Below are 25,531 nucleotides of genomic sequence, written 5' to 3'. Positions count from 1 at the left end.
CAGGTTCCATCATCTTTAATAAAAGGCACATGTACAGCCAAAGTGAGATGAGTGAGTCCACCGGCATAGAGATGAAAGCATCAAAAACACACAAATACAGGAAGCAGAGGTCTGGAGGAGAGAGATCTACCTGGCTTTACAGTAGAATCTACATCAGAAACATCGTCTCGCTTTCCTTCAAGTATGTCTGACTCTAACCTGTCTCCGTTAGGTCAGACGCCCCTCGTTCCCATCCCACCACGCACATACACACCGGATCTCTTCCATAGATCCTCAGATCTTCTGTGGTTCGTTTACTTTGTGGTAAACCCATATTCAATTAGGGAGAAAAGAAAAAAAAATCATTAAAAAGTTTAATCAACTTTTTTTGTTGTTGATAAAATTCAAAGGAGCAATTAAACTAGCTTCCATAAAAACATGTTTTTTTTTTTAAGAAACTGCTATGACAACATGAAAAGAAAAAGAAATGCTTTTATGTAAAACAGGTGAATAAAAAAAACACCCAGCCCCGTTTAGTTAACAGAAAGCAACGGACACAGTAAAGCCCCTGAATGCCTTGTTTGTGGTCCAGCCTTGCTAGTGTCGCCCTGGAGCTGGTTTTCACCAGGACGCCACAGCTATGATCTGTTAACACGCGTAAACGTTCATTCGTAAAACTCAACATTCAATCAGAAAGGAAAGGAAAGAGGTCATAGGTACTTAAATATTTAACTAAAGAGGCTGTTAGTTTTGGAGGTAAAATACAATGGCTGCAGGAGAATAGAGGAAAATCTGAGAACTAAACGCTGCCCGGCCGTCTCTCCTCCTGAAGGATAGAAGAAAGGGGGGCAGTGGTGGAGTACTGCAGTCGTTTATCGCACATAAAAATGATTGGAAAGGTGTTGAAGGAGGGGGAGAGAGAAAACAAAAAAAAACCTGGTGAGCAGAGGGAAGCGGGGAGATAAAACACACATATTCTGCTTCCCACCTCCATTCACACCTCTAAATAACAGCTGAGCGGAGTCAGTCGCTCTGTTTTCACATTATCACCTGTCTTTGGGATGTTTCAACATGCCAGCCGAGCTCCGGCTGCACGCCGTGGACCATCACTTCATCTTTTTTTTTTTTTTCTTGTTCTCAAACATTCACAAAGCATCCAACACAAACACACAATCGGACGTGTGCGACCTTTGTCTGTGGGCGCCCGAAGTGAAAAGTCACCCACAAACCACAGGTACGCACCAACCCACCCTGTCTGTCCTTCACTCCCCAGGTTTCCACACAACCCGTCTTTTCTTCACAGCAACTCCTAGCTTTACTTGAGCGAACCAGCTCACCATTGGGTTAAAAAAAAAAAAGAAACTGCTTTATTAGGTGTTTTGTGACTAGGGTGCATGGGTGTGTGTGTTTGTATGCGTTAAGAGGTATCAATGGCTCAGTGGCGTCTCTTTAATCATCACGTCCTCTCTTTGACGCTAGCCTTCAATCCACACGCTTCTTCTCCTTCACTGTTCCGACGTTCTGCCCTCTCCTCCTCCTCCTTCTCTAGAGGTCTCTATTTTTGGACTTGGAAGATGAACAGGCGCAGGTTGATGTTTTTGGCGGCCAGCAGTTTGTTGCACTCCACCGAGTCGGAGATGGGCAGAGGGACGTAGTCGGTCTCGTTTGTGTCGTTGCTGAAGGAGTGGTGGTAGATGAGCGGCTTGATCCGCACGTCGTCGTACGGCCCCTTCAGGAGCAGGAAGGAGCACTCCAGGGCAGAGTTCACCTGCGTGCAAGAGGAAGACCACAAACGTGTGTAGAAATTGTTTTTTTGTTTTTGTAGTTGTTTTTTTGGTAAACAAAAACTGCTATGAAAGGTGAGAAACTGGATGTGCTAAAGATGGGACAGACTTTCACCTTCTTGTACACAATCATTCTAAAACAGTCAGAGCTACGCTGATATTTGTTAAGATCAAATCACATTCTTTTGAAAACAACTCAGTCAAACTCAAATCCAAAGGAGAATCTGTGGCAAGACTTCAAAAAATGGCTCTTCTTACCATATCATGTGCAATATCCCATAATGTCCAAGACCTACCATGACTAACAATAAAAAAGTTGTTAATGTCTTTCCTACTGCAGATAGTGAGTAATTTATTCAGCGGGTGGGGAAAATTAGAATTCCCTCTGAACTGCATCTCATTACTTCAGCTGAAAACTTAACGCCCTTAGAAAAGCAGAAAATCCATCCTGGGAACCTTTAACTGTTGTTTCATTTGTCAAACAACAACAAAAAGAAGTTGTTTTTTTCTTACCTTTCACAATAGCGTGCTGCTTTGTCGTAGTCTATCGTACAGAACAAATTGAAGTTGTAACAAAAAATGAAGTCCAAGAGGACTCCCTTTGCTGCTCCTAAAAACATTAAGCAACTTACTATGAAGGGAAACATCTACATCTTTGAGATCTTAATGAAGTTTAATTTTTTTTTTACGCTGTTAGGAATCCATTACTGCGTTTATGTTTTGTTTGGTTATGAACTAAATTTATGTTTATGTTGTCTAGAGCTCTAATAATACAGAGTGTGTTTATGGCCGTCTTACACTGTGCGATCTAATAAGCCTGTCTGTCGCACAGATCTTACAAAAAATCTGGTATAGCATCAAGTTTGATGTATGCAAATTGTACGGCTACAGCTTACGACCAAAATGGTGACAACATACGGCAATATTTAACTTCATCATCAGGTGTCATCCATCTGTGAGGGCAGAAACACGGCGTCTTTCTGGGGGAAAGAGACCAAACTGGGATGTTATTTTCAAGGCGAGTTGGAGGTATGATGTAACATCTCACCCTTATGGAAGAACAGTACAAATACGACATCTGAACGCCTTGCATTCATCTTCTCTATCGGATCTTTATGTGGGGCGCTTCAAGCAGCAGCTGCATTTCTATTGGCTGATCGGTAGACATAGTTTATAGCAGCTGTCACACTGTCAGATATTGAACCTGCCTTATTGCAGTGTCAGACCACAAATTTAGAGCCACAACTGAAGTTTCTTTTTAAATTATCCTCTTTGCACAGTGGACCAATTATTAGGTTGTAGTGCTAAAAAAGCTGGGTGATCTGAAATAATCCATCTATCTTTAGTGCCTGAAGATGGTGCAAGATGTAAATCTTACAACAACAGGGCAGCTTTGGATCGTTTGATGTGGTAGGTACAAATCTGTGGACAAAAGGTTTCGACTACGAAGCACTTTAATTTCTGATATTTTACAAACTGCACAATTATCTACTAAACTCATCCCGAAGTGTTCAGCTAATGTTAGCTAATGGTGGCATCCACACTGGGGAGCTGAACTGTTTGCTGGCCGCTACGTATCATTTGCTGCTAATCTCATTTAGCTACTATCTGTTGGTTAGGTCAGCTGCTTAAACTCGGGATTAATTATGTAGCCACAGACTCTGGATGCAGTCATGAAGAATCGTGTTTCAAATAGAAAAATCAAGAATATGACACTGATAAGAACTTTTTCCAAAGAGCTAATTTATTTAGAAAATCTCTGGTAGTTGACTTGGTTTTCTCTATTTGTATTTTCTCTTTGTAAAATGTCTGTCTGACTCTGGAAGCATCATTATATATCCGTATCCTCAGGAGTGAAGCCATTTGAAGGCTAGTGGAGAACCTGGAGTCGTTTATCAGAGTCATGTGTCTAATGAAGGAGAAGGATGGCTGCAGGGACACGCCCACATCACACCGCACCAAGAACGAATCGCTCCGTGTTTCTCTGAGGGAAAAGGCAGCCAGCCAGCCGCTACTTGCCTCCTGGTCCCTGGAGGCCTACGCACAAAGAAGTGTGATCTCTAAGGAGATTCCACCACCTCTTAAATTAGTTGCATTAACCAGCTTAGCTCAACTCTCCAGTCTGATGTTTTTGTTTATTCCACCCAAACATGTTTACAACCCATATTGTAAGATTTCTAACCATTACATGAAGAGATGCTCCATCACAGATGTTCTCTCATATTTGGAATGTAGGACATTTAATTTGGATTTTCTTTAAAAATAATATGGCAGGACAGTGCAACACAAGATGGAAAATCGATAATAAATGGAAACAAGCACCAGCAACAGAAGATAGAATGAAAAACAGAAAAAAAAAACCCGGAATAAAATAAGGAAAGCAATAAGATGGAGGACTCAGGAATGAATGAATGAATGAATAAGCTGGTTACCAGTCAGAGCAATCAAGGGAAAACAGCTTATCTCCATCTTTGATCACCATTGAGCATAAAATTTCTTCACATTTAAGGTAGTCTGACCTTATTGCTCTTACAATTCAAACCTTTGCAGTAAACGTGCATGGAGCCCCTGTTATCAAGCAGTCATGTAGAAAGTAAAATGGAGGGAGCAGTTGGGTGGAGGCCTAAGGTTTAGGCCATAGAGCTTGAAATCCAGAGATTCTGAGTTCAAGCCCCACTCCCACAGACTGCAACTCTGGGTCCCTGAGCAAAGACCCTTAACCCCACTCTGCTCCCCGGGCGCTGTGCAATGGCAGCCCACTGGGATGGGTTAAATGCAGAGTTCATTTTGTTGCTCTGTACTTGCGACAATGTAATGACAATAAAAGCTGGGGGGAAAAAAGGAACATATACCTTGCTCTTGAGGATGAGCTGGAAGGAGAGCGTACGCTTGCAGGAGAGATTGGGATTGCGCTCTGAATCATTGACCCGGGCCTTCAGTACCCACGTCTGGTTGAGAACAGTGAAACGTGGGGTTTCATAGTACAGACGAGTAATGAAGTCATCAGTGCGGTACGGTCTGAACTGCACCTCTGAAAGGATGCAGACAGATAAGTATGAGATAAACAGAAATAAGGAGAGCGGAAAAGCTTCCAGATTCATATGCAGAAACTATCTAGATGGGGTACCTGTGAAGCCGATCTTCTCATAGCACAGCAGGCTAAAGATACTGTTATAAAGCTGCATGTCCCTGCGGTGACTCTGGTCCATCTCTCCCAGTATTCCCATCAGTTCTGTACCAGTCTTGGTCGGATGAGAGCACTCGCCCTCGTGTGCCGGCAGCTCGTGAAACGGGCCTTGCCAGGGGCAGCCGATTCTCTTGTACTTGCACTGCGTCACCCTGAAAACATGACATGCAGATGCAGCGAGTGATGAAAAAAACAACAAAACACGGATGATGTTTGATATAAATTAGATCCTGTACTTTGGGACGCTTTCACTGATTGGAAGTTAAGGGTATGAAAGGTAATAATTAACCCAGGAAGTGAACTGCAACAAATGAATGTAGTGTTAGGATAAGGGCAAAGCTTCATTGATTCATATCAATTACACCATGGATAAAGGTGAATTTTAATAAATATCTGTTCTTCTCTAAAAGTAAAATTACGTATTTCATGAATCTGAAAGGTGCTACTTAGTCTCTGCAGTGAGCCAAAGGTAATTAAAGGCGCTCTTACATAATTCTTCCCTTGCCCAATTCAACCAGAACAAAAATAACTGCGGTCTGTGGTTATAATTACAGCAAATTAAAGGTGGAGTTGATCACAGCATTTCTGTCAATGTGAACATTGTCATCGCCGCCTTCTGAAAGGAGGCCGGTTGCATTTTCCGTCTGACCTGACTGAAAACCACCTGCAGTCTGCTGCAGCTCATAACGACGCTCACAGGCGCGCCTCTCGTCACAGCTGGGTCATCTTTTGCCATGGAAACGACCTAGCACATTTTCAGACTCACCTGTGACTAATGCATGCTTTAAAATCTCTTCAGCATTTTATCTCCTCAATCTTTTACCATTTTAACTCTTGGATGCTGTGATTTGGTGAGCATCTTATTAAATACAAAATAAAAAGTTCTCTCTGTTAAGTAGATAGGTGGTAAAAAAACAGTTAATACAAATAAGCCTTCTTTAAATTATCCTTCAGTGAATGGCTATGCTTTTTGCATTATTACTGTATATAATAAAAGGGAATACAAGGATTTCTTAATTAAACTATATATTAAGATGTGTACATTTACAATGCAACTGCATCATATTTAGCAGAAAAATAAAACATTTTCTCATTCAAAAGAAAAAGATAATATTTTTCTCCTGGAATCAAAATAGTTAGTAGGATTTTTAGGAGGAAAAGGTCTGTCATTATTCAGCGCTTTGAAAAAGAACTGCCAATCTTTTAAACAGAGCCTGTTTGAAGACAGGAAGTAGGAGCAATAAAAAGCAACGGATCATGCCCTAATCGAAAGGTCTAAAGAAACAGAGATGAAAAAGTCTTTGACATCCATCACCATGGAAACTGTTACACAGCTACTTTTATGGTTTACTGACTCCATAAAACCACAGAGGGATCATCCACCTATGGAGAGAACAGCAGAACAGTAGTAAACCTACCAGGAGGAGGCAGCCCACTAAGTGTTTCACATGGGTTGTATGATCAGTAACTTTTCCAGAGGCTTATTTCAGAAATTCGAGGATTAAAGATAAAGCCAGGCTTACAGGAGCGTGATGAGTGCATCCTGGCTTCATTCGTATTACAAAGGCCAAGCCAGATTCAATAGGTGCTGCTGTGTAAGCCAGGACTAAGTAATCAAGCTAAATGCAAATGTACAGTTTTCTTAAATAGACCAGGAGGTCGATCACAGATTCACAGATTTGGCAAACGAAAACAGATCTTTGAAATGCCTACATAGTTTAAATTAAACTTTTCCTATCCACTTCCCTTATCTGAAAACATCATAATTAGTAAGGAGTTATTGGTCATTTTTTCCCCCCAAATGAACATCTGTTCTCTTAGAAAGTGACAGTGGAATATATTGCTCTGTGTAAAGGTTAAAGTCTTAGGATGTGGGGATTAAATTCCAGGTACATCATGAAAGGCATCTGGCATTAAAAGCTTAGTCAAGCAGGAGATTTATTACATATTTTATTCCATGTCCTGTTCATATTCATACATAACTAATATGACTTGACCAAAAAGGAAATACAAGCAAAGTTCGTATGCTGTTTGCATCTGGATAAAATGTCTTCATGTGATCCAGAGGGACGTCAGATCATAATGCGCGTGCGCTGCAACAAACCAATGGCATTAGGGAATCCTGTAACCTAGCTCACCTCTTCTAAAGTTTCTGCACTTGTAAAATATTGCAAAATCCCTCCATGTTTGTGCAAAATAAATCACCATGGCAACTTATGTGCTGCTGCTTCTGTAATCAGAAAAGATCCCAGCTTAATCTCTCATCTTGATTTTGTGAAATAGGCCTCTGGTTTTGGCAAAACTACTACGCAAAACATGGAAAGGACTTTGGGCAGGGAGTTATGAAAAAGGTGATTTGCTTCAGATTCATTTTCAGACAAAATTGAATCAAATAACTTAAACAACAGCTTGATAATACACCAGAAATCAGAGGATACCTAACAGGGTACTCATTTTAAGTTTAACTAAACCAACAGTACCAGTATAGTAAAAACTATTGAGAGAGAGAGAGAGAGAGAGAATACCACTCACTGCAGCAGTTACACAGACAGAGCATTAAAGTACAGTACAGCACTAAGCAAATGTTAGATGTTCAAATTGTGCCCAAAGCAAGCAGGTGGAGTGAGACCCATGTTTGCAACAGCACATAATGTTAAATGATCTTTTAATTCTGCCCTGATGAAGGTAACAGTTACCTTGTTACAGAGCTGGGTGATTAAACGCTAAAATGGATTAACCACATTTTCTGTTTATGAAGATTTTTTTTTTAAATCTGTTTTTTTCCCCCCACCAATCACTTTCTTGGGCTTCCATAGAGTCACATAATCTCATCAGTTTTGTTTTTAAATGTATATTGATAACTGATAAACTAGCTGACAGTGTAACATCACCAGTGATGGGAGTAACGGCGTTGAAAGTAACAGCGTTACTAACGCTGTCGCGCAGGCGACAGGAAACGCGCATGCTAGCTAAAGGCAACGTGCCTTTAGCTAGCATGCGCGTTTCCATCAGATAACGTTCCCCCTATGTTAAGCAGGGGGAACACTATCTGACAGGGTTTATAGGCCCGTCAGATAGCGTTTCCCCCTGATGTCATTTACGTTGAGTTGAAATAAATCCAAACTCTCTGCAGGTACTTGTCTTTGTCATCCACTCTATTCAGCTGGCTTTTGAAACACGGCGAGAAGATGGGGGCCGGGTGGTGAGGGTTGCGGGGGCGAGAAACGCCAAAGTAACGCAATAGTTACTTTTACTAGTAACTAGTTACTTTTATTGTGGAGTAACTCAGTTACTTTTTGGGAGAAGTAACTAGTAACTATAACTAATTACTTTTTCAAAGTAACGTACCTAACACTGAACATCACTAGCTGCAATAATTTAGTTTGTTATAATTTCATTGTTAGATGAGAAACATTTTTTTAACCAGCATTTTGCCCTTTAAATTAAGGTCACATCACAGAGAAGATGGTTCAAATAAAAGCTACGTTTTAAAATAATGTCGGTCATTGCTATTATGGTACTTAAGAGAGGAAAAAAAAAACCTTAATTGGATTTTGTAAGAAATAAATCAAAGATAACATGTTAAGGTTAAATTGCCCAGCCCTACCTTGCATTAAAGATTGCATTGAGTCAGTGTGCGTGATTCAACGCGAGGAGAAAACCAGACTGAAACCATCCGAGTTTCAAAGCAGACACCATTTCAAGTTATCTAGTCAGCTTTTCTTCTGCTGGGCTTTTTATGGTTTAACCAGCTGGCTTTATTGCAATTCTTTTTTAACAGAAGATAAAAGTCAGTTTGCAAAGCTTTCACTGGACGACCATCCGCCTTACACCCACCTGCAGGCTACACTGTGAGTGAAATAACTGTTAAGAAGAATGCATTGTAAATGTAAGTCCATTTATGTTAATAAATGTAAGACCTGTATGGGTTCCTTGTTTTCAACTCATACATCACATCTGATGTTTCACCTGTGAGAATACAACTTACATTACAACTCAGCAGCAGTAAAAGAACAAATCACAGATTTACAAGTCTGAATCTACAACCCCGGATGAAGCGGTTACACCCCCAGTTGGAACTGGTAATGAACATAAAATGCTTAAAAAATAAACCAAACCAACAACATATTAACAAAGACTTAAAGTCTGATTGATGGTTTTGTTTTGCTTGTCTTCTAGTCTAATAACAGGTTTGCAAACAACCATCAGGTGCGTTACCACCAACAATGGGTAAAAAATGTAAAACTTCTTCAGGGTTTATGGGTTCATATTCATAAATTTGCTGTTCTTATTCTTGCAGATTAAACAAATCCATCTGATGTCACATGTCTGTATGAGTTATCAACCAAGGAACATACAAATCTTAAATGTATCAACGTTAATGTACCTTTTTTTTTTTTAAGAGACTTTTTTTAATGTCTGAGTGAATGCAGTTGTGGACCTGTCTTGGCACTCCTCCTTCTGGTGTCTCTCTAGGCTGGAGCGGGGGAACTGCTTTAGGCAAAAGGTGCATTCTGTCGGCAGCTCGCTGACAGCTTTCTCCACTGCAAGATTCCTACAGCACAAGTTCTTGCTTATCTCACACCTACATGGACACAGGAAACAATGATTCATACGTCAATGCAGAGGCATAAATAATATTTGTGGATTCGGCAGTATGGTAATACAAGTTTGTAAACACTGCAGAGAAAGTATCTCACTGTAAGTAAGAAAAGACGGATTCTGACTTGAGCACAAACTCTAAACAATTAAGTTATTTTTATGTGTGTAGATACTATTCATATATGTAGATTATATTGTAGGAAAAAAAAATGCTTTAAATGACAGAAAAACAAAAATCCAAAAAGAAATGATCTCTTGGATTTGGAAAGCTCTTTATTTTTTAAACATTTACAAATAAATAAAGAAGCTTAAGGTCTTTTGGTAGTTCAGGAATATTATTCAGTTGCACTTCATTGGATCTTAAAGATTCACAAAGGATTCGTATGAGCTGCTACATTAAAGGATTTGCCCACAATGTTTCTGTAAAACTAAGATCAGTACATTAATTTGACAGTTAGTAAAAATGTTATCCATTGTTAAAAATCCCCAAATAAGGCCTAACCAAGACTATATTTAATATTTTGATTTGCTTATTCGCTGCAGATCTCTTTTCATACAATTATTGGATCTCAAAAAGTTATCCCAGAAGGGTCAAACCAAGAACTAATTTCAGGTTTTACAACTTTCGTTTTGCACTCACTGTATCTTAACATCCATTTGTGTCCTTTAATGTTTGATAAATAAGCAGAGAAAGATTTTTTTTTATGCTAAACGACAGAAGCTCAGATTTTTTTTTCTCTGCACTTCACGTTTTAATCAATTAAGAATAAATCTTTAGAAATGTGCGAATGCCATATATCATCTTGATTTGAATTATCTGCATTAGTAAACTTGATGATAACACTGATTATATCAAGAATCACCAAGATTGACCTGCAGCTTTTAGATTATATTTACTAGAGTTCTATATAAATATTTTTTTCTTATAATAAACAAGGAATGACTCGGGTACAAACTGATGCCAGTAAATTTAATTATTACATTTTTCTGGTGCTTCTGACAAGCCCAGAAGAAAAAAAAAAAAATCAGGTAGGAAACGACTAAAAATATAAAAGTACAAAATGGGGAAAAAGTCAGAAGGGAATCTTTATCAAAATAAAATAATCAACATTACATAAGAGAAGGTCTGTAGTTAACCAGAAACCGTCTATATAATTGCATGCAACTGACCAAACAGTACTATTTATAAAATTGATCTTTATATGTTTACGTGCACTGGGAGGAAATTGGCATGAATTTAACAATAAAAAAGTAAATTCATGAACAAAATAATGATATAAAATCCCAGTAATTTAAAAGGCGTTTCTCTGAATCTTAATGTGTCCACAGTAAAGCTGGTTTACCTGCAGTTGGGACACGTGGCCTGTTCCTCCTTGAGACGAGAATCAGCCAAGAGGTGAATAAAACAGCCAGCACACATCAGGTGTCCATTGGTACACTTTGGCACAAAGACAGAATGGATAAAGGGCATCATGATAGGCTCTACAGAGGAAGCCAAAAAAAACTTCCAAAAATCAGGGAGGACATTTTTCACAAGTTGTGAGCAGTTTGCTACGGTCCCGTTTCAAAAAATTACTACTTATTTCATTGATGCATTTTTTTTTTTAGTAGACATTAAGGAGAGATAACTCTTCAGGGCATGGCATGAGTAATGCATGCAAACCTATTTTTAATCAGTTTCTGGTCTTAGTAGATTATTTTACAACATTTGTTACATGAAAGCCACCTATTGCCATTTGCTGTTACAATGCAAATGCATTCATGCAAATGCATGAATTAAAATGCAAACCAACATTTTTTTTAGAAACTTAAAAGATCAAGGAATTTTACATAACACTGGATAGTGTAATGAGCTTATATCTGCATATATATCTATATATATATATATATATGAGGACATCCTTTGATTAACTACATAAAGTTTAATAAAAAAAACATGAACCTATGACAATCTATAATAAATAGGTCTATTTCAAATATCACTATTTGTTATTATTTTGTACTAACGTTTTACCTATATATATATATATATATATATATATATATATGGACATCTGAAATCAATATGAACATATTGATAAGTGGAGATTAATCAATTCACTATTAATAGTTAGAAATTGGAAACATTTCTTTTGATTAGGTAAGTACTTGCTTTGTTTAAAAAAAAATCAATATTTATAACTCCTAACCAACTCTATGTACAAGTGAGGGGACTAAAAGTATGCACTTGATGCATGTTTGTTGATTGTTAATAAAAGTAGGTTTAATAAAGGATTAATTTGCAAGATAAATATAAGGAAAAGTGTCACATTGTGCTTCTGTAGATGTAAGGTTAACTAAGATCAGAACAAAGTCTGAAGTCTGGTATCATGACATTGAATACCAAAACTTGAGGTCAATAAATGACAAAGTGAAAGCAAAGAAATTAAGGAGGCCAAGTTATTAGAATGGGGATGGGGATGTTGCATTTTTCTGTGGATCTAAGAAAAAAAAAGGGATTTAACCCAAAACGTTAGAAAAAAAGAACTGTCTTTACTCTGAATCATGTTTGGCATCTCCACTATGGGCACTTTTTTAGACCAGGAATCTGTAACAATAACTGGATGGGTCCATACATTCAACAGGTTGAATTATAGGTTTGGACACCGTGAGGGGGATTCTATTGTGTTTTTCAGTTGATTTATTGATGCTTGACATTAAGTTAAGAAGTGTGTTTTTTTTTAATGCGATTGTCACCACCTTTACCTGATAAACAGACGCCTTGGGTAAGTCAAGGCACACGGTGCAGCACAGCACTGAGTACAGTCTCTCCTCCAGCTTCCCTGACTCCCCTTCGGGTATTTTCACCCTCTTTTTGGGCGGCTCGTCCGGGTCAGGCTCGGGCCCCTCTCTCCGTATACCGACATCCTCCTGCATGGCCGCGACCCCGGCGACAGCCTCTCCCGCTGCCCCCACGGCCCCGACCCCCAGGCCGGCCGAGGAGGAGCCAGGGGCGACCGCAACGCCCACGTCCCTTTCTTCCAGGGAAGACATAGTGTTGGCCGCCTGGAAAAACAAAACTACCAGATATGTACCTGCCCCGACCAGGCTGGGCCCGAAAGAAAACAAAATATGGAGGTTAGCTCAGGTTAGCTTACGACCTGTCGAGCTAACGTGAGCTAGGCTAACACGTCAGTTAACACAGCCCTGAGCACAGGAAGGTGATGTTTAACAAGCCAACTCTTACGGGAGAAAACGAGAACATGAGCCAAATTTTATAGCAACTACCAAGTTAATCAGATTTTTGACTAGTTCAGATAACTTACAGCGAGTCTAGCAGTCCCCTTTTCCAGAGCCCAGGCTGAACAAAAACAACTCGGCCTCACTCAGCTGTCCGTTATTCGCAGCGACAGCAGGTAACGACGGTCACTGCCAGCGGCCCTGCTCCGCTGTTCTCCCCGCGTCCCTGCCTGCTGCTGCGGGTACCGGCTAAGCTCTCGGGCTGTCTATCCACCGGACCACACACAGAACCTATCGATGACCACTGCTTGAGAGAGAGTTCTGTTAGGACTTGTCTCCCTGGCTACACAGCCATCTTTGTTTTGTTTTTGTGGGTTGTTTTTTTTCTGTCCGTTTCCTGACTTGACCGTGTTTTTTCTCTTTTCTCTTTCAGGAAGGTACTAAATTGAAAGCCTGGGACACATGCCGAGCATTTAAAGGTAAATGTAAAGCGCCTGCATCCGCAGGGATGGGGGCCTCTACGCTACACTCGCAAATTGGCTGACAGAGGAATGTTTTGTTGTGGCAGATGACTTGGGTATTTAAAGAGTTTGAGACGCGCATGCGCACTGAGCATCTTTCCCAGGGCTTTAAAATCGACCAAAACCTGAAAAGCCACAAAGTTGAGCTTCATCTCCATAGGATTTAAATACTTTCTGACTTATGAAGCTAGAAAAATAAAATACTATTAATGTACTATTTTCTTGTTTAAAAATGTATTTATTTCAATCAAAAAAAGTTTTGTCTAATTTTATCTGGACCTAGGGCAGATATACATTATATTTCTTAACAAACATCTCAATTTCAGTAAATAGCTGCTTTTAAATAAAAGTAATAAAGTATTTGAATATTTTGATCATGTTACAATAGCATATATATATTTTTTTCTGATTACATCTGGAACAGTTGGAAAGTTAAGAAAAGTTAAAGTATTTTTTGAGAGTTGCTTTTATGTTACAGGTTGAATGAAGAATGTTTTTTGGTAGTATGACTTGAGTTATTCACCTTACCTTTGATCAGTAGTTTAAATGTAATCAAAACCTAATAAGCTGCCAAAATGCCTCTGCTAGAATGAGAAGTGTTGCACAGCAATGAAATTTAGTTGGTTAAGTTTCCTCTTAAATTTAGAGTAAACTTCTTTTTAGTTTGTTTTTAATGCCACCTCTACTTCACTACATCTTATGATTTAAATGAAGATTTCAGTGAACAAAATTGTCAGCAGATAAACTAATATCAAAAGATGAATGCTCTTATTATTGCAGTCTTTAAGATATAGACTGATGTACTGTTAGTTTAATAAAATACTGTTGTAGGATTAAATAAAAAAGCTTTATTCGCATTTTTAATTAGTCTAAAATTATTCATTTCAGTTAACTAGTATGTAAATCTAAAAAAACATCGTTTTACATTTTCCCACAAGTTACAAAGGAAAGTTTTAATTTATCACAAAAAAATATATCAATCTCATATCTTAAATGAACCTGATGATTTCTGTGAAACAGTGTTTACAAAGCAATAAACAGACTGAGAGCAAATGTAATCATAATTTATTGCAAATTACACTACCAAGGTCTGTTGATGACACACCTCAGTGCACATTTCTTAAAAAGGCTCTAACATTTGCAATGTATGCAATTTATTGTAAAAAAAAACAAAAAAAAAAACAATTGCTTTTGTTTATTATTCACAGGGATGAGATGTCTGCAACTAGCTTAACAGATTCAGTCTTCTACTATATAATTTCAAACACCAGTTTAACTACTTATTGCTAAAACAGTTATATACTTATCACTGTGCTTGATCTTGCTTAGACTATTAAACAGCTCATTTAAATGCATCTGAAAAGATTAGTTATTTAGTTTTTATCTAAACAAGTACACAAAACCCCTTACTTTCAACTATTTTAATTTCAAATCTGTATATATGTACTGTTAATGTGCATTTCAGGCTAAATCTCTCAATGTCAGCAGACTATCCGCTAATAAAAAATGTATACATTATATTCAGTTATTACAGTTCTTTACAAACAATAGCGTATATGTTTCAGAAAACACTGTTTTTAGATAAAGTGAATACTAATCAAGTTATATTTAATTAGTGGGGAAAAACTTCTAAAAACTTTTCTCAAATTAGCACTTTTATTGCTACCATTTGGCAGTAACTGTGGTTGTGACTCATTCAGAAAACAGGAACTGGTCCAAACTGTAAAAAACTAATAAATCTTTAGAGAGAATATAGGGGCTGAGTTTCCCTTTTAGAGGAGCAGCTAACATCTCTGTAGACCCCCCTAAATCCTGGACGCAGACTGGTCAGACTTTTTTTCATGTCAGCACTACAACTTGTATTTATGTATGAAAGAAATTATTTACATACGGTACTATATCTTTCATTCTACATATGGGGGAGTGGCAGCCTAGTGGTTAGGGTATAGAGCTTGGAATCTTGAGGTTGTGAGCTTGAAACCCACTGCCACTCTGGGTGTCTGAGTAAGACCCTTAACCCCTGATTGCTCCCCGGCAGCCCACGATGGCAGCCCACTGCTCCCCAAGGGGATGGTTTAAATGCAGAGGTCTATTTCTCCAATGTAAAATCAATAAAGTTTAATTATTAAATACTTCCTCTTAAGTTTTTATAATTCTTCCTAAAGGTCTGCACATTTAAATGCATCAGTTCTCTGGTTTGTGCACACAATCTTAGCCAATGAAGCTTATCTCTACTGTGTTTTTTTCTTATTATGACTGCATATGTGATAGAAAAAAAAAACATTGCGAGTGTATGACAGTGATGAGGCTAGTGAGGGATTGCTTTCAACAAGCTGCTAAACATACAACCAAATCAGATTTCTAATGTTTCAGTGTGTGGATTGCACATTTGAAGGGCTTATAACAGTCTTTTAAACTGGTTTGACTAACTTTAAGGAATTCTGTGCATGCATGGTTTGATGATGCATGAAAGATCTAACTAGAAAAGCAGGATAGCACTGATACTTGGCATACTATAGGCATTGAAAAGCTTTATCATTCACTACCAATGTCCCTTACATAGTCTATATATGGTACCGAAACCACAAAGACTCCGGAAGTCTAATGGCCTGGGTATGAGGGGGGTTGTGAAAGTGCTTTTGGCTGGGTGGGGCAGGATGTCAGAATGTCAGCTGTCTGCAGTCGGAGGGACAGGATTAACCAGTCCTCATTGGATAGAGAGATATGCCCTATTTGGTCTGTGTGGAATGGCAGGAGAGCAATACCCCCCCTAGGTATGCAACCCAGTGGCTCAATGTGTTCAGAGCCTGTTCCAACAGTCAGCGTTGTTTACAATATCTTACTACACATTTAGTTTAACATTACCAGTGTAATTTGGACAAAGTCAAACCAGTAGTACTTTAATGTCACGACATAAAAAACAAACCCTTGGTAAAGGACGCTTTAGTAGAATTTATGTTTTCAATTTAGAAGTAATAATCCTAAAATAAAGCGCTTTTAAAATAACATCTATTAGGTTGCACTTTTATGTCTCTATAAATGTAAAATATGTAAGAATAATACTTGAAAATGTTATCACAACACAAGTTAACATGCTTCATGTTTACGGACTAAATTTGCAAGTTTGGACAGAGACTCAGCCGTTAAACAACATCCCATGATTAATTCCTAAACGGAGAACAAATGGTATAAACATTGATCTCATCAATCAGACTTTATTCATTCGTCCAAAGCTTCAACTGTGAAAATAAAATCAAGGCTATTGTTTGTAACAAAGAAAGATTGTCCTGATCTAATCACACAATCAAACAGATAGAAATCCCGCTCATGACAGGGCTTGAATGTTTAGACCATTGGCCTTATTGTGCTTTAGAGTCGTCTGTTTGTGGTGACTCAGTGTCGTTTAATGTGAGGTGTAGAGCTGCTGGATAGCCAAACACTTAGCCTCTGGTCTTGGTGATGGAGTATGATGCTGTTGGCAGTTTACCATTCCTGGTGTTTGGTTAGAGATCCTGAATCTGTTGGTTTACTGTTCTCTGTTCTGTTTGGACTGCAGTTTAATCTGGGATGAAGGCTTGTTTTCAGTTGTGGAGGAGTCGCTGCTCTGCCTTTCTGCTGCTCTGCAGAGACTGTTTCTGGTTTCTCTTGACGACGTGTATCAGCTAAAGGTGTTTGCTCTCTCTTCTTGGAAGCTTCAATGTCTATGCAGCTGTTGTCTTCATATTGAACCAGTGGATTTGTGTTCTGATCTTGGCCTCTTTTTGTAAATTCATTATGTCTCTTGAAGGTTATTTCCGTCTCAGTGCCAGGGTGTCCGGCTGTTTGGTTTGTCAGTGATTGTGCAGTGTTTGCTGGAGTTTGTCTCTCCACTCCCTGCATTACTTTTTTATAAGCTACTCGATTTCCTTTAGTTTTGCCAGAGAGTGCCCTCTGGCTGCAGGCTGAAGCCATAGTCTTCACCCAGTGGTGCTGTAGGGTCTGCTCTGCTGTCAGCCTTAATGTGGGATCGGGTGTGAGCAGAGATCTGACAAGACCTGTGGCATCTGTTTGTCCACAAAGAAAAAATTAAAATATCGAATTGTGTAATGATATTTGCTGCACAGTGTTAAACAGTGTAAAGTTTTAAAGCTAATATAAAAATGACTCCCCCCCCCCCCCCCCCCAGTGAGTCACATTGTCTTGTGAGTTCTTAAAATGTATCAGTTATTTATATTTTATAAAGATGTCTCAATTATGTTTTTGTTTTTAACTTTTTCTGCTTTTTAATATTTTTTTATTTTGTTAAATCGTTGTTCTCACCTGGTCATATAACCTGTTTAAAAATGGATGCAAATAGTACAAGCCCAAGTTAGTAGATTAGTATCTACATATAATTTAAAAGGCATTGTATTCAAACAGTTAAAACATACCAAAATAAAGCTCATCATTCTTTGTTTGGAAAAATGGTACGCTTCATTATTATAAATGACCCCCTGAGAAAAATATTCTGTTGAAATAAAAAGTCACCAGAAAAATTTTTAATTACTCATATGGTAAGTTTTCATTGACTAGTACTTCCAATCATCTTGATGGTGTAAAAATACAATTATCTTTCTGTCAAACTGGGTTTTTATGCTTTTTACATAAATTAATGTAATTAATTATTACATAAAATTAATATATATAGCTGCTTGTAATAATATGCCAAATAATCCAAGTAATCTGTTGCTAAGTAATCTGTTGTTTGTAGACAAAAGACTTGGTCCGTTCTTTGAGTTTAAAGAGCTGAGCATTCCTCTGAAAATTATCAGGTACTTGATGCTACAAGTGAGGAACTAAATAAAAGTGAAGCAGTTTAAATATGAGGATAAACTCTTAAATTCTCAGAAACCATGGATAAATTGTGATAAAGATTACTTTGCAATACCACAAATATAGCAGAATGTATAGAAATTAGGTTGGACTTATAAATATTTACAATTCCAGCGGTTTGATTCTTAATCACTTAAAAAAAAAAGGTACGCCCTCTCGCAATTCTAAGGTTTAATCAACTAGGTGATCTGGTCTTTACTATTTTCTAAAATCAATGAATTCAGAATTAAATAAAAAACACAGCTTCAATTACATTATGTATAAATAAAATAAAAACATCGACACTGATTGTTCATTTTTACCATGAGAAAATTCAAGTCTGATTTACCTTCTGAGATAGAGTCCCAGTAGGGCGAAGGGAATTGAAGCTCTGCCTGTTTTATAAGGTTAAAGAGCTCCTCTTGATCCCGATCCCGGCTGCGAAATGGGGCAAAGCCACACAGCAGGATATAGAGAATCACCCCCAGAGCCCAAACATCCACTGTTAATCCATACCCTACAGGATGACCATGAAGAGCTTTAAAATGACCAGACTCGCATTCAAGTGTAGAAAAGTGTTTAAAGAAGCTCACCTGTCTCACAGAGGATCTCTGGGGCCACATATGTTGGTGTTCCACAAATGGTGAAGACTGGTTCTGTTACCACCATTGCCAGGCCAAAGTCTGCCAACTTCAGCCGATCCATGCCAGCAGTTACTTTCTCTATCTGAGAGACAATTCAGTTTCAATTCAATTCAGTTTATTTATATAGCGCCAGTTCACAACACGTCATCTCAAGGCACTTTACAGTTCAACCAGATCATACAGTCAAATTGATTCAAAGTTTTCTATCTAAAGAAAACCAGTTGATTGCATCGACTCATTGACTCGAATGCAATCCCTCACACTAAGCATGCTTGTAGCGACAGTGGAGAGGAAAAAAACCCTTTTAACAGGAAGAAATCTCCAGCAGAACCAGGCGAATAAGAACGGAAACTAGATAGCAAGACCAGGCTGGGTGGGATTAACAAAAGGAGAGCTTTGATCGTCATCTTTTTGTGTCTGAGGACAGAATAATACAACTTCCTGCTTTAACTCATGGTCCTACAGATTTACAGTGCTATGCAAAAGTAATAATGTGGATAAGAGATGAAAAATTTTCGGAAAAATTCACATGGTTTGTAGATTTAGAACAAAAAGAATTTCTAAACAGTACTTTTAATATGTATTTGGATGTTACATAGATATCAAAAAAGAGCCTTTCTTCATGTGTGTCGTTTAGAATCTGGCTGTCATAAATGAAGAAGTGGAAAAGGTTGAAGTGTTATGACGTTTTAAAACACCAACCATGACTGATGGAGCTCCACTAATCCATTATCAGAACGTGTAAACAGTATTAGACATCTACAAATCTACAAAGATGTGACTATGCACCTAGACTGGAGAAAAAGGAAAAAGGTATTCATGGGAAAAACATTCAAGACATAGATAATAATTCTGGAGGAGCTACTCTGCTCAGGTGGGAGAATATCTTAACAGGAAAGTTATTACCTTTGTTCCCCCAAAAATTTGTTCTATATGGACAAATAAAAAAAGCCATAGTTGAAAGAAAGACATTATATGTCCGGGTTGGAGCGTGCTATAACTCATTGAGCCAAAATATGAGCTTTTTGGCATAAATGGGAAAAAGGAATGTGTCCCAGAAACCATCCCACATCACCCTGAATAGATAATACACAAAATGAAACATGGTGGTGGAAGCATTATGATATGGGCCTGCTTTTCTTAAAGCAATGCTGCCTAACTTTTGACCCAAGTATTAGCTTAATTCAGAGGTCTTAAATATAAAAATATTAAGTAGAAAATTTGACTATCTATACTTTACTGGAGTAATTACTTTTTAGACAAATTTTTACTTCTACTCCTTTTTTTACATTTTTTTTTTCTTTTTTACAAATATCTCTACTTTCTATTCCTTACTTTGTGAAAATAGATTCATATTTTTTTTTTTCATTTAAGCTAATTTTCTTATGGCCTGTTGGTTTAAAATAAAAAAACAACATCAAAATAATGTGTTTCTTCCTGACAATTAATTTCTTTTGGTTGTACTGCTCCAACATACCAAAAGAAAATTGTTTTTCAAGATGATGCAAAGTTAACTTTTAGTTAGTTATAAAACTAAGAAAAATACAGTAAGTATAAGTTATCGTCCAGAATTGTAGAAAATTGTTGCTTCAATAGATTGGTTTAGTAACAAGTATAAAGTTTAATGCATCTGTCCTTAACAGTTTTCCCTGCATTACTTTTACTTTTATACTTTAAGAAGTTTTAAAAATGTTACTTATACATTTTTACTTGAATAAAAGGTTACAGGTCTAGTGCCCCCAGAGGCTAAAAGTTTCAAATGTTGCCTGAAAAGCTAAAATCTGCATTGCACTTAAATCCTTAGGTTTTTCTATCCAATGAATTTACATTAAAAGTCAGTAAATTGTGTCTGTGTGTAATGGAGACATTTCAAAAAGCCTCTGCAAGATACTGTATGCCTAAAATATCTCACTGCAACTTTCTTATAACATATCTGCTTTGATACTAACCAATAAATTCTCAGGTTTTAGGTCCCTGTGGACGATGCTCCTGCAGTGGATGTAGCTTAGCGCTTCGCTCACATCCAAAACCATCAGTCCAGCCTCAGCCTCTGAAAACTTCCCTCTGTCAGTGATGGCCTCGAACAGATCTCCTCCGCTCACCAGCTCCATCACCAGGTAGGAGTGCGTACGGGTATGGTGGTGGGCCAGCAGCCTCACTATACGGGGGTGTCTCAGACTACCTAGGAGGCTGAGCTCATTCTGCATCATGTGCTCCCGACCAATCAGCTTGGAGCGTTCCACAATCTTCAGGGCAACAGGTTGGCCGTCGTCACGACGCCGGCACTCCCGTACAACAGCGAAGTTCCCATCTCCAACCAGACGTCCGATTTCATAGCAGCGCTCAATGTCGGACAAGGTGAGATCCCTGTCATCTGGGAGGATGTAGGTGTCTGTGACTGGGGGTTCTGTGTGTACTGAAGGAGCTGGAGCTAAAGGCTGTGATGGTACAGAGCTCTGCTCCTTGTCAGTGCTGACTGGAGGAGGTGGGGGGGACTTACAAACATCTGACTGTTTCGCCTCTTTCTGTTTCTTTGACACAGGCGGAAGAGGAGCCCATCCTGATAGAGTGCTAATCAGTCCTGGAGCCAGAGGTTTTGATTTTGTCACTAAGCAGCTTTCACACAATATAGGAGATGGTATATTTGTGTCTTTCAAAACTTCATTATGTTTTAATGGACCAATAATAGAAAGCTTTCTCTCTTTGAGTCCTCCCCTAACACGTAATTTCTGCAGGTTGTTGGGAAGCTGAACAGGTTTGTTGCAGGAATTCTTCTTATTAGAATTCTGGGGGTCAGGAATATAGCGTCCTTTCTGGTGTTTGTGTAGATGTTGAGATGCTTGGGCATTATGAGTGTCTGGCAGTGTCTCTTTCTCTAAATTCCCAGTGTTTTCTGTCTCCTCGCTGTATCCGCTGTCTGCTTTGGCAGCTTTATCTGGGGCTGGCCGGAGTTTCTTCTCCCAGACCCGCAGAGCATCTGCACGGTAATGGGAGGCTTCTGGGAAAAGTTCCTCAAGAGCGTTCTGCACACTGTGCAACTCAGGGCGGGTCTTACCGAGAGCCAAGAAAGCCACCTCCCCACAGAAGAAATCACACACTCCCTTTACCTACAAAAAAGATTAAAAAAGAAGAGAAAAAAAACATGTTATCTGGACAGAACCATACAAATCTATACCAGAAATCTGAGAGCAGGCTGCTGAAAAGGATGGCTCTTGCATTACATTTGGAGAGCTGATTTAATTGAAGATGTTTTCTGCCAGATAAAGCATTTAAACACTAACTGAGTCAAACCAAGGTGATCAAGATCACAAAAATGTCACAAGAAGATAAATAACTAATCTGAAACACAAAGGTTTAACATGTCTTGGGCCTATTTTTTAGGGAAAAATAAATTGCAGAGCTCAGTTAGTATTTTTCTTTTTAGATATACCCCTTGTTTTATGAACCCAGTCATGGTCTGCCTCACCTCTCGAGCATGTGTTGTGAACAGACGTGTCACTCTTCCCCTGTGCCATTGTGGAAACCCCAATGCTTCGGAGATATCCAGGAGCAGCTGCTCAAAGGACACCACCGCCCTCCTGTTCAGCAGCACAGTCACCTCATAAACAGCAGGGAGAACATTAGCTATTATTAATACACAAACTAATTACTTGTTAAGACATTTGGATTCTGTCCAGTCTGCTTGAGATTATTTGTATCAGAACAGAAAATGTAATTAAAAAAACATCTTTTTTTTTCTATAATCTTTTTGCTGCTGTAAACACCATAATTTCTCCATTGTGGGCCAATAAATGGACTGTCTATTCTATTCTATTCTATTCTATTCTAACTTTCCACTAAATATATAATATCTGATAATAAAAAGCAGTCATGGAGGTTGACAGTAAAACTGCAGCATCTGAAGGAACTTTTAACTTTATGGCTTGTGTTTTATACAACAGTCTTCTGTATTAGGCTGTGAGTAACAAACTCTATTCTTAAAAATAATAAATAAATATGTGATTAAAATCTCCCAAAGCCTTGTGGGAAAAAATAAAAAGGAACCCATCCATCTATCCATTTTCTGTCACGCTTATCCCAAGCAGGGTTGCTGGTGCCTATCTCCAGCTATCTACAGGCGAAAGGCGGGGTCAACAGTCCATCACAGATGGAAAGGAACCAAACAGTTTGTTTTTTTTGTTGTTTTTTTATCTCACAGTTTAAAAAAGCAAAGCTGGCAGGAGCACAGAACTTTACCAAAACAACAGCATAAACACTGTTATTACATATGGTCATTTCATCAAGACGCATGAGATTATGAGCAGTTTCAGATAGGGGTGTCCTGATACAATGTTTTCCTTTCTGATACGATGCTGATAGTGGAGCTTTGAGAATTAGCCGATACCGATATTGACCTGAAATTTCAACATGAATCATAACGGATTTTGTTACTTATTTATACTGCAGAAAGTAATATCACTAAAACAGGGAACAAAAGTTAATAACAAAAGGTAGGAAAATACCTGACCCAAGTAAAATTAACCAATGAGTTAAAAGAACTTTTAACAATAGTAGAGGGTTTCTATCAGCATGAAAATATAAAATCCGATATCAGTTTTTTGGAAAATATCAGACTGTTATTTATAATGGATCAGGACATACCCATGCCTTTTAAGCGTTATGGATTTTTCTTCACCTTCATAGTGATTTTCAAATCTTAAAAAAAAGTTTTTGAAAGGCTAAGACTTCTACCAAAAAAGACTGAATGCAAAAATTGACATAAAATAGTGTTTTGTTTTCTTTTATCAATTCAACAATGTGCATACTTGTGCAACCAGGCAATTGAACCTTTTTTTTTCTCTTAATAATTTCCCCCTAAATATTTGTTTATCATGACGGTTGTACATGATATATATGTAAAGACAAGTTTTAAAATAGTCAAAAAATTTTATTTTAACAGGATTTTGTAAAGTTTGGAAAGTCGTTTTACACATTAGATGTCCTGCAAAGATAGATGTCAATGATAAAAACAAACCTTAAACCACTCACACACAGCAGTCAACAGGTTTGCACCTTTTAGAGAAAATATGTGGTTGTTCTTGATAAAACACCAAATTTTGCCTTAAATTTTCAGGGATCAAGCTTTCATGTAAAGAACTGAATTTCCATGCTCAAAATTCTCCATAATAATGTAAAGATATGAACAAACCTACTGGAATGTCTACATGTACAACACCATAAACACTCAAAAGCGAACAGATTTTTTTTTTTTTTGTGGTTGCTGGCTTAAAACATTTTTTGTATTTAGTTGTGGTCATTTATATTCTGTCATTAAAAAGCCTTACGTAGTAAACTCATTAAACTGTGGTGAGAAAGAAAACATGTAACCAAATGAAACATTAATAGAAATCACGGATATTTTTTTTTTTCTTTACCTTCCGTAGTCCACTTTGACCACATGGCCGTACAATAGTGACCAAGTGAGGCCTCTCGGCACTTTCCTCTGCATGCCGTGTGTGGAAGAGTGGGACATGAGAGGAGAGGAGGTGGGACCTGTGTAGCCGCTCCACCTGCTGTGGGTGTAAGGGCCAAGGCTGAGATGCTCCACCAGGACGCTTCAACAAGGAGACAGGGGGGCCTTAAACAGAATGGAAAAGGATACACATTTTAGAATAGTAAATGTTTACTAAATGAGTGTAAACTCAGTTTTTTCCTTCCGTTTTAGATGTATAAACATAGAAAAAAAACCTCAGAAGTAACATAACACCTGATCCTTATCCTGTGTGTGAAAGCAAATCCGACTGGTCAGATTTGAACGTTTTCCATCACATGGAGAGCAGGGGCCATTTGAGATTCTTCAATCAGCATGCTGCACTGGTTGAATTATTTAGGCTTCCTTAAGTCTCACACACACACACACACCTATCACAAATACACACTCACAAACATGCAGGACAAAAGTTTGCTTGGCCTGATTAGGGCTCAGCTAGATTAACTTGATTATTGTTCTTTGCTGTCTTCAGACACACGATATGTTTGATTTGACTAATCTTAGCAACATGTTCAGCTGTATATGTTTACAAAAAAAATGTTTTTCTCTGTGCATACAAAGAAGACCTACGTCTAAAGACAAATATGTAAAAAAACAACAACAAAAAAAGGCAGTTGTAATCATTAAAATGTCCAAAAGAATATATCAAGTATAAATACTACGAACAGGATTATAATATTGCGTAAATCTATAAATTTTTTTTATTTTGAGCAACAATAACAACAACAAAAAAAATCATTACATTCGTTAGAAAACTCACCTGCCACTCCCCATTTAGTGTTTCGCGCAACTTCGCCCACATTCCTGTCCTTCGATAATGGCGTCATTTATTTAAACAGCAGCGACAAAATAATAAAAATTTAAAAAATCCATGAAATAATTTTTTTTTTCTTATCCTAATATAACCAAGAGTTTTTGCCGGGTAACACTATGCACTAGCTTCCAAAGAAAATAACGGGATGTGAGAGGACCGTGTAGCTACAGCGGTTGCCATGGAAATACATCAATTGCAAGGACAAACGAAAGAAGAGACCGAAAGTAGTACGCGATACTTTCAACATAAGAGCCTTGACTCATTTGAACCCTTTATACAGAGTCATATTTCTCTAGTAATATTTACCCTGTTTTTTAGGGGGAGTTTTAGATTTATTTAGTCAATATCCGATTTATGTTTTCAAAGAAAAAATAAAAGTAGTATTCTTGTTCCTTTTAATATGAAAACAAATTTTCATGCT

The 25,531-nt window shown here is 38.0% G+C and overlaps 2 protein-coding genes and 1 long non-coding RNA gene across 5 annotated transcripts; 1 reads left to right on the top strand and 2 right to left on the bottom strand.

Annotated features, from left to right (window-relative positions):
* On the bottom strand, positions 1-13,347 carry cyhr1 (cysteine/histidine-rich 1). 3 transcript variants are annotated; one of them, XM_038288757.1, is made up of 7 exons: positions 12,858-13,347; positions 12,298-12,640; positions 10,896-10,990; positions 9,392-9,535; positions 4,891-5,102; positions 4,616-4,794; positions 1,535-1,747 (listed from the first exon to the last, which is right to left on the bottom strand). In XM_038288757.1, the coding sequence occupies exons 2-7, from the start codon at positions 12,583-12,585 to the stop codon at positions 1,535-1,537; spliced, it is 1,131 nt and encodes a 376-aa protein (XP_038144685.1). In that variant the 5' UTR covers positions 12,586-12,640; positions 12,858-13,347. The 3 variants fall into 3 exon arrangements, with proteins under 3 accessions (XP_038144686.1, XP_038144685.1, XP_038144684.1); XM_038288756.1 differs by having other exon boundaries at positions 12,298-12,597; positions 12,858-13,346; XM_038288758.1 differs by lacking the exon at positions 12,858-13,347 and having other exon boundaries at positions 1-1,747; positions 12,298-12,585.
* A 2,245-nt stretch (positions 13,348-15,592) lies between these two features.
* dclk3 (doublecortin-like kinase 3) lies at positions 15,593-25,280 on the bottom strand. Its single transcript, XM_038288698.1, has 7 exons — positions 25,057-25,280; positions 24,181-24,383; positions 22,233-22,364; positions 20,716-21,873; positions 18,716-18,848; positions 18,472-18,639; positions 15,593-17,335 (listed from the first exon to the last, which is right to left on the bottom strand). The coding sequence occupies exons 1-7, from the start codon at positions 25,121-25,123 to the stop codon at positions 16,776-16,778; spliced, it is 2,421 nt and encodes an 806-aa protein (XP_038144626.1). The 5' UTR covers positions 25,124-25,280; the 3' UTR covers positions 15,593-16,775.
* On the top strand, positions 20,570-22,449 carry LOC119785855. Its single transcript, XR_005281100.1, has 3 exons — positions 20,570-20,883; positions 20,995-21,124; positions 21,309-22,449. It is a non-coding gene; the product is annotated as an uncharacterized LOC119785855 (long non-coding RNA).
* Positions 25,281-25,531: the final 251 nt, after the last annotated feature.

Source organism: Cyprinodon tularosa, unplaced genomic scaffold (genome assembly GCF_016077235.1).
Source record: "Cyprinodon tularosa strain WSP-4 unplaced genomic scaffold, ASM1607723v1 ctg26, whole genome shotgun sequence".
Lineage (NCBI taxonomy): Eukaryota > Metazoa > Chordata > Actinopteri > Cyprinodontiformes > Cyprinodontidae > Cyprinodon > Cyprinodon tularosa.
Note: the sequence above shows the minus strand (reverse complement) of the source record. Positions and strands in the feature narration are given on the sequence as shown.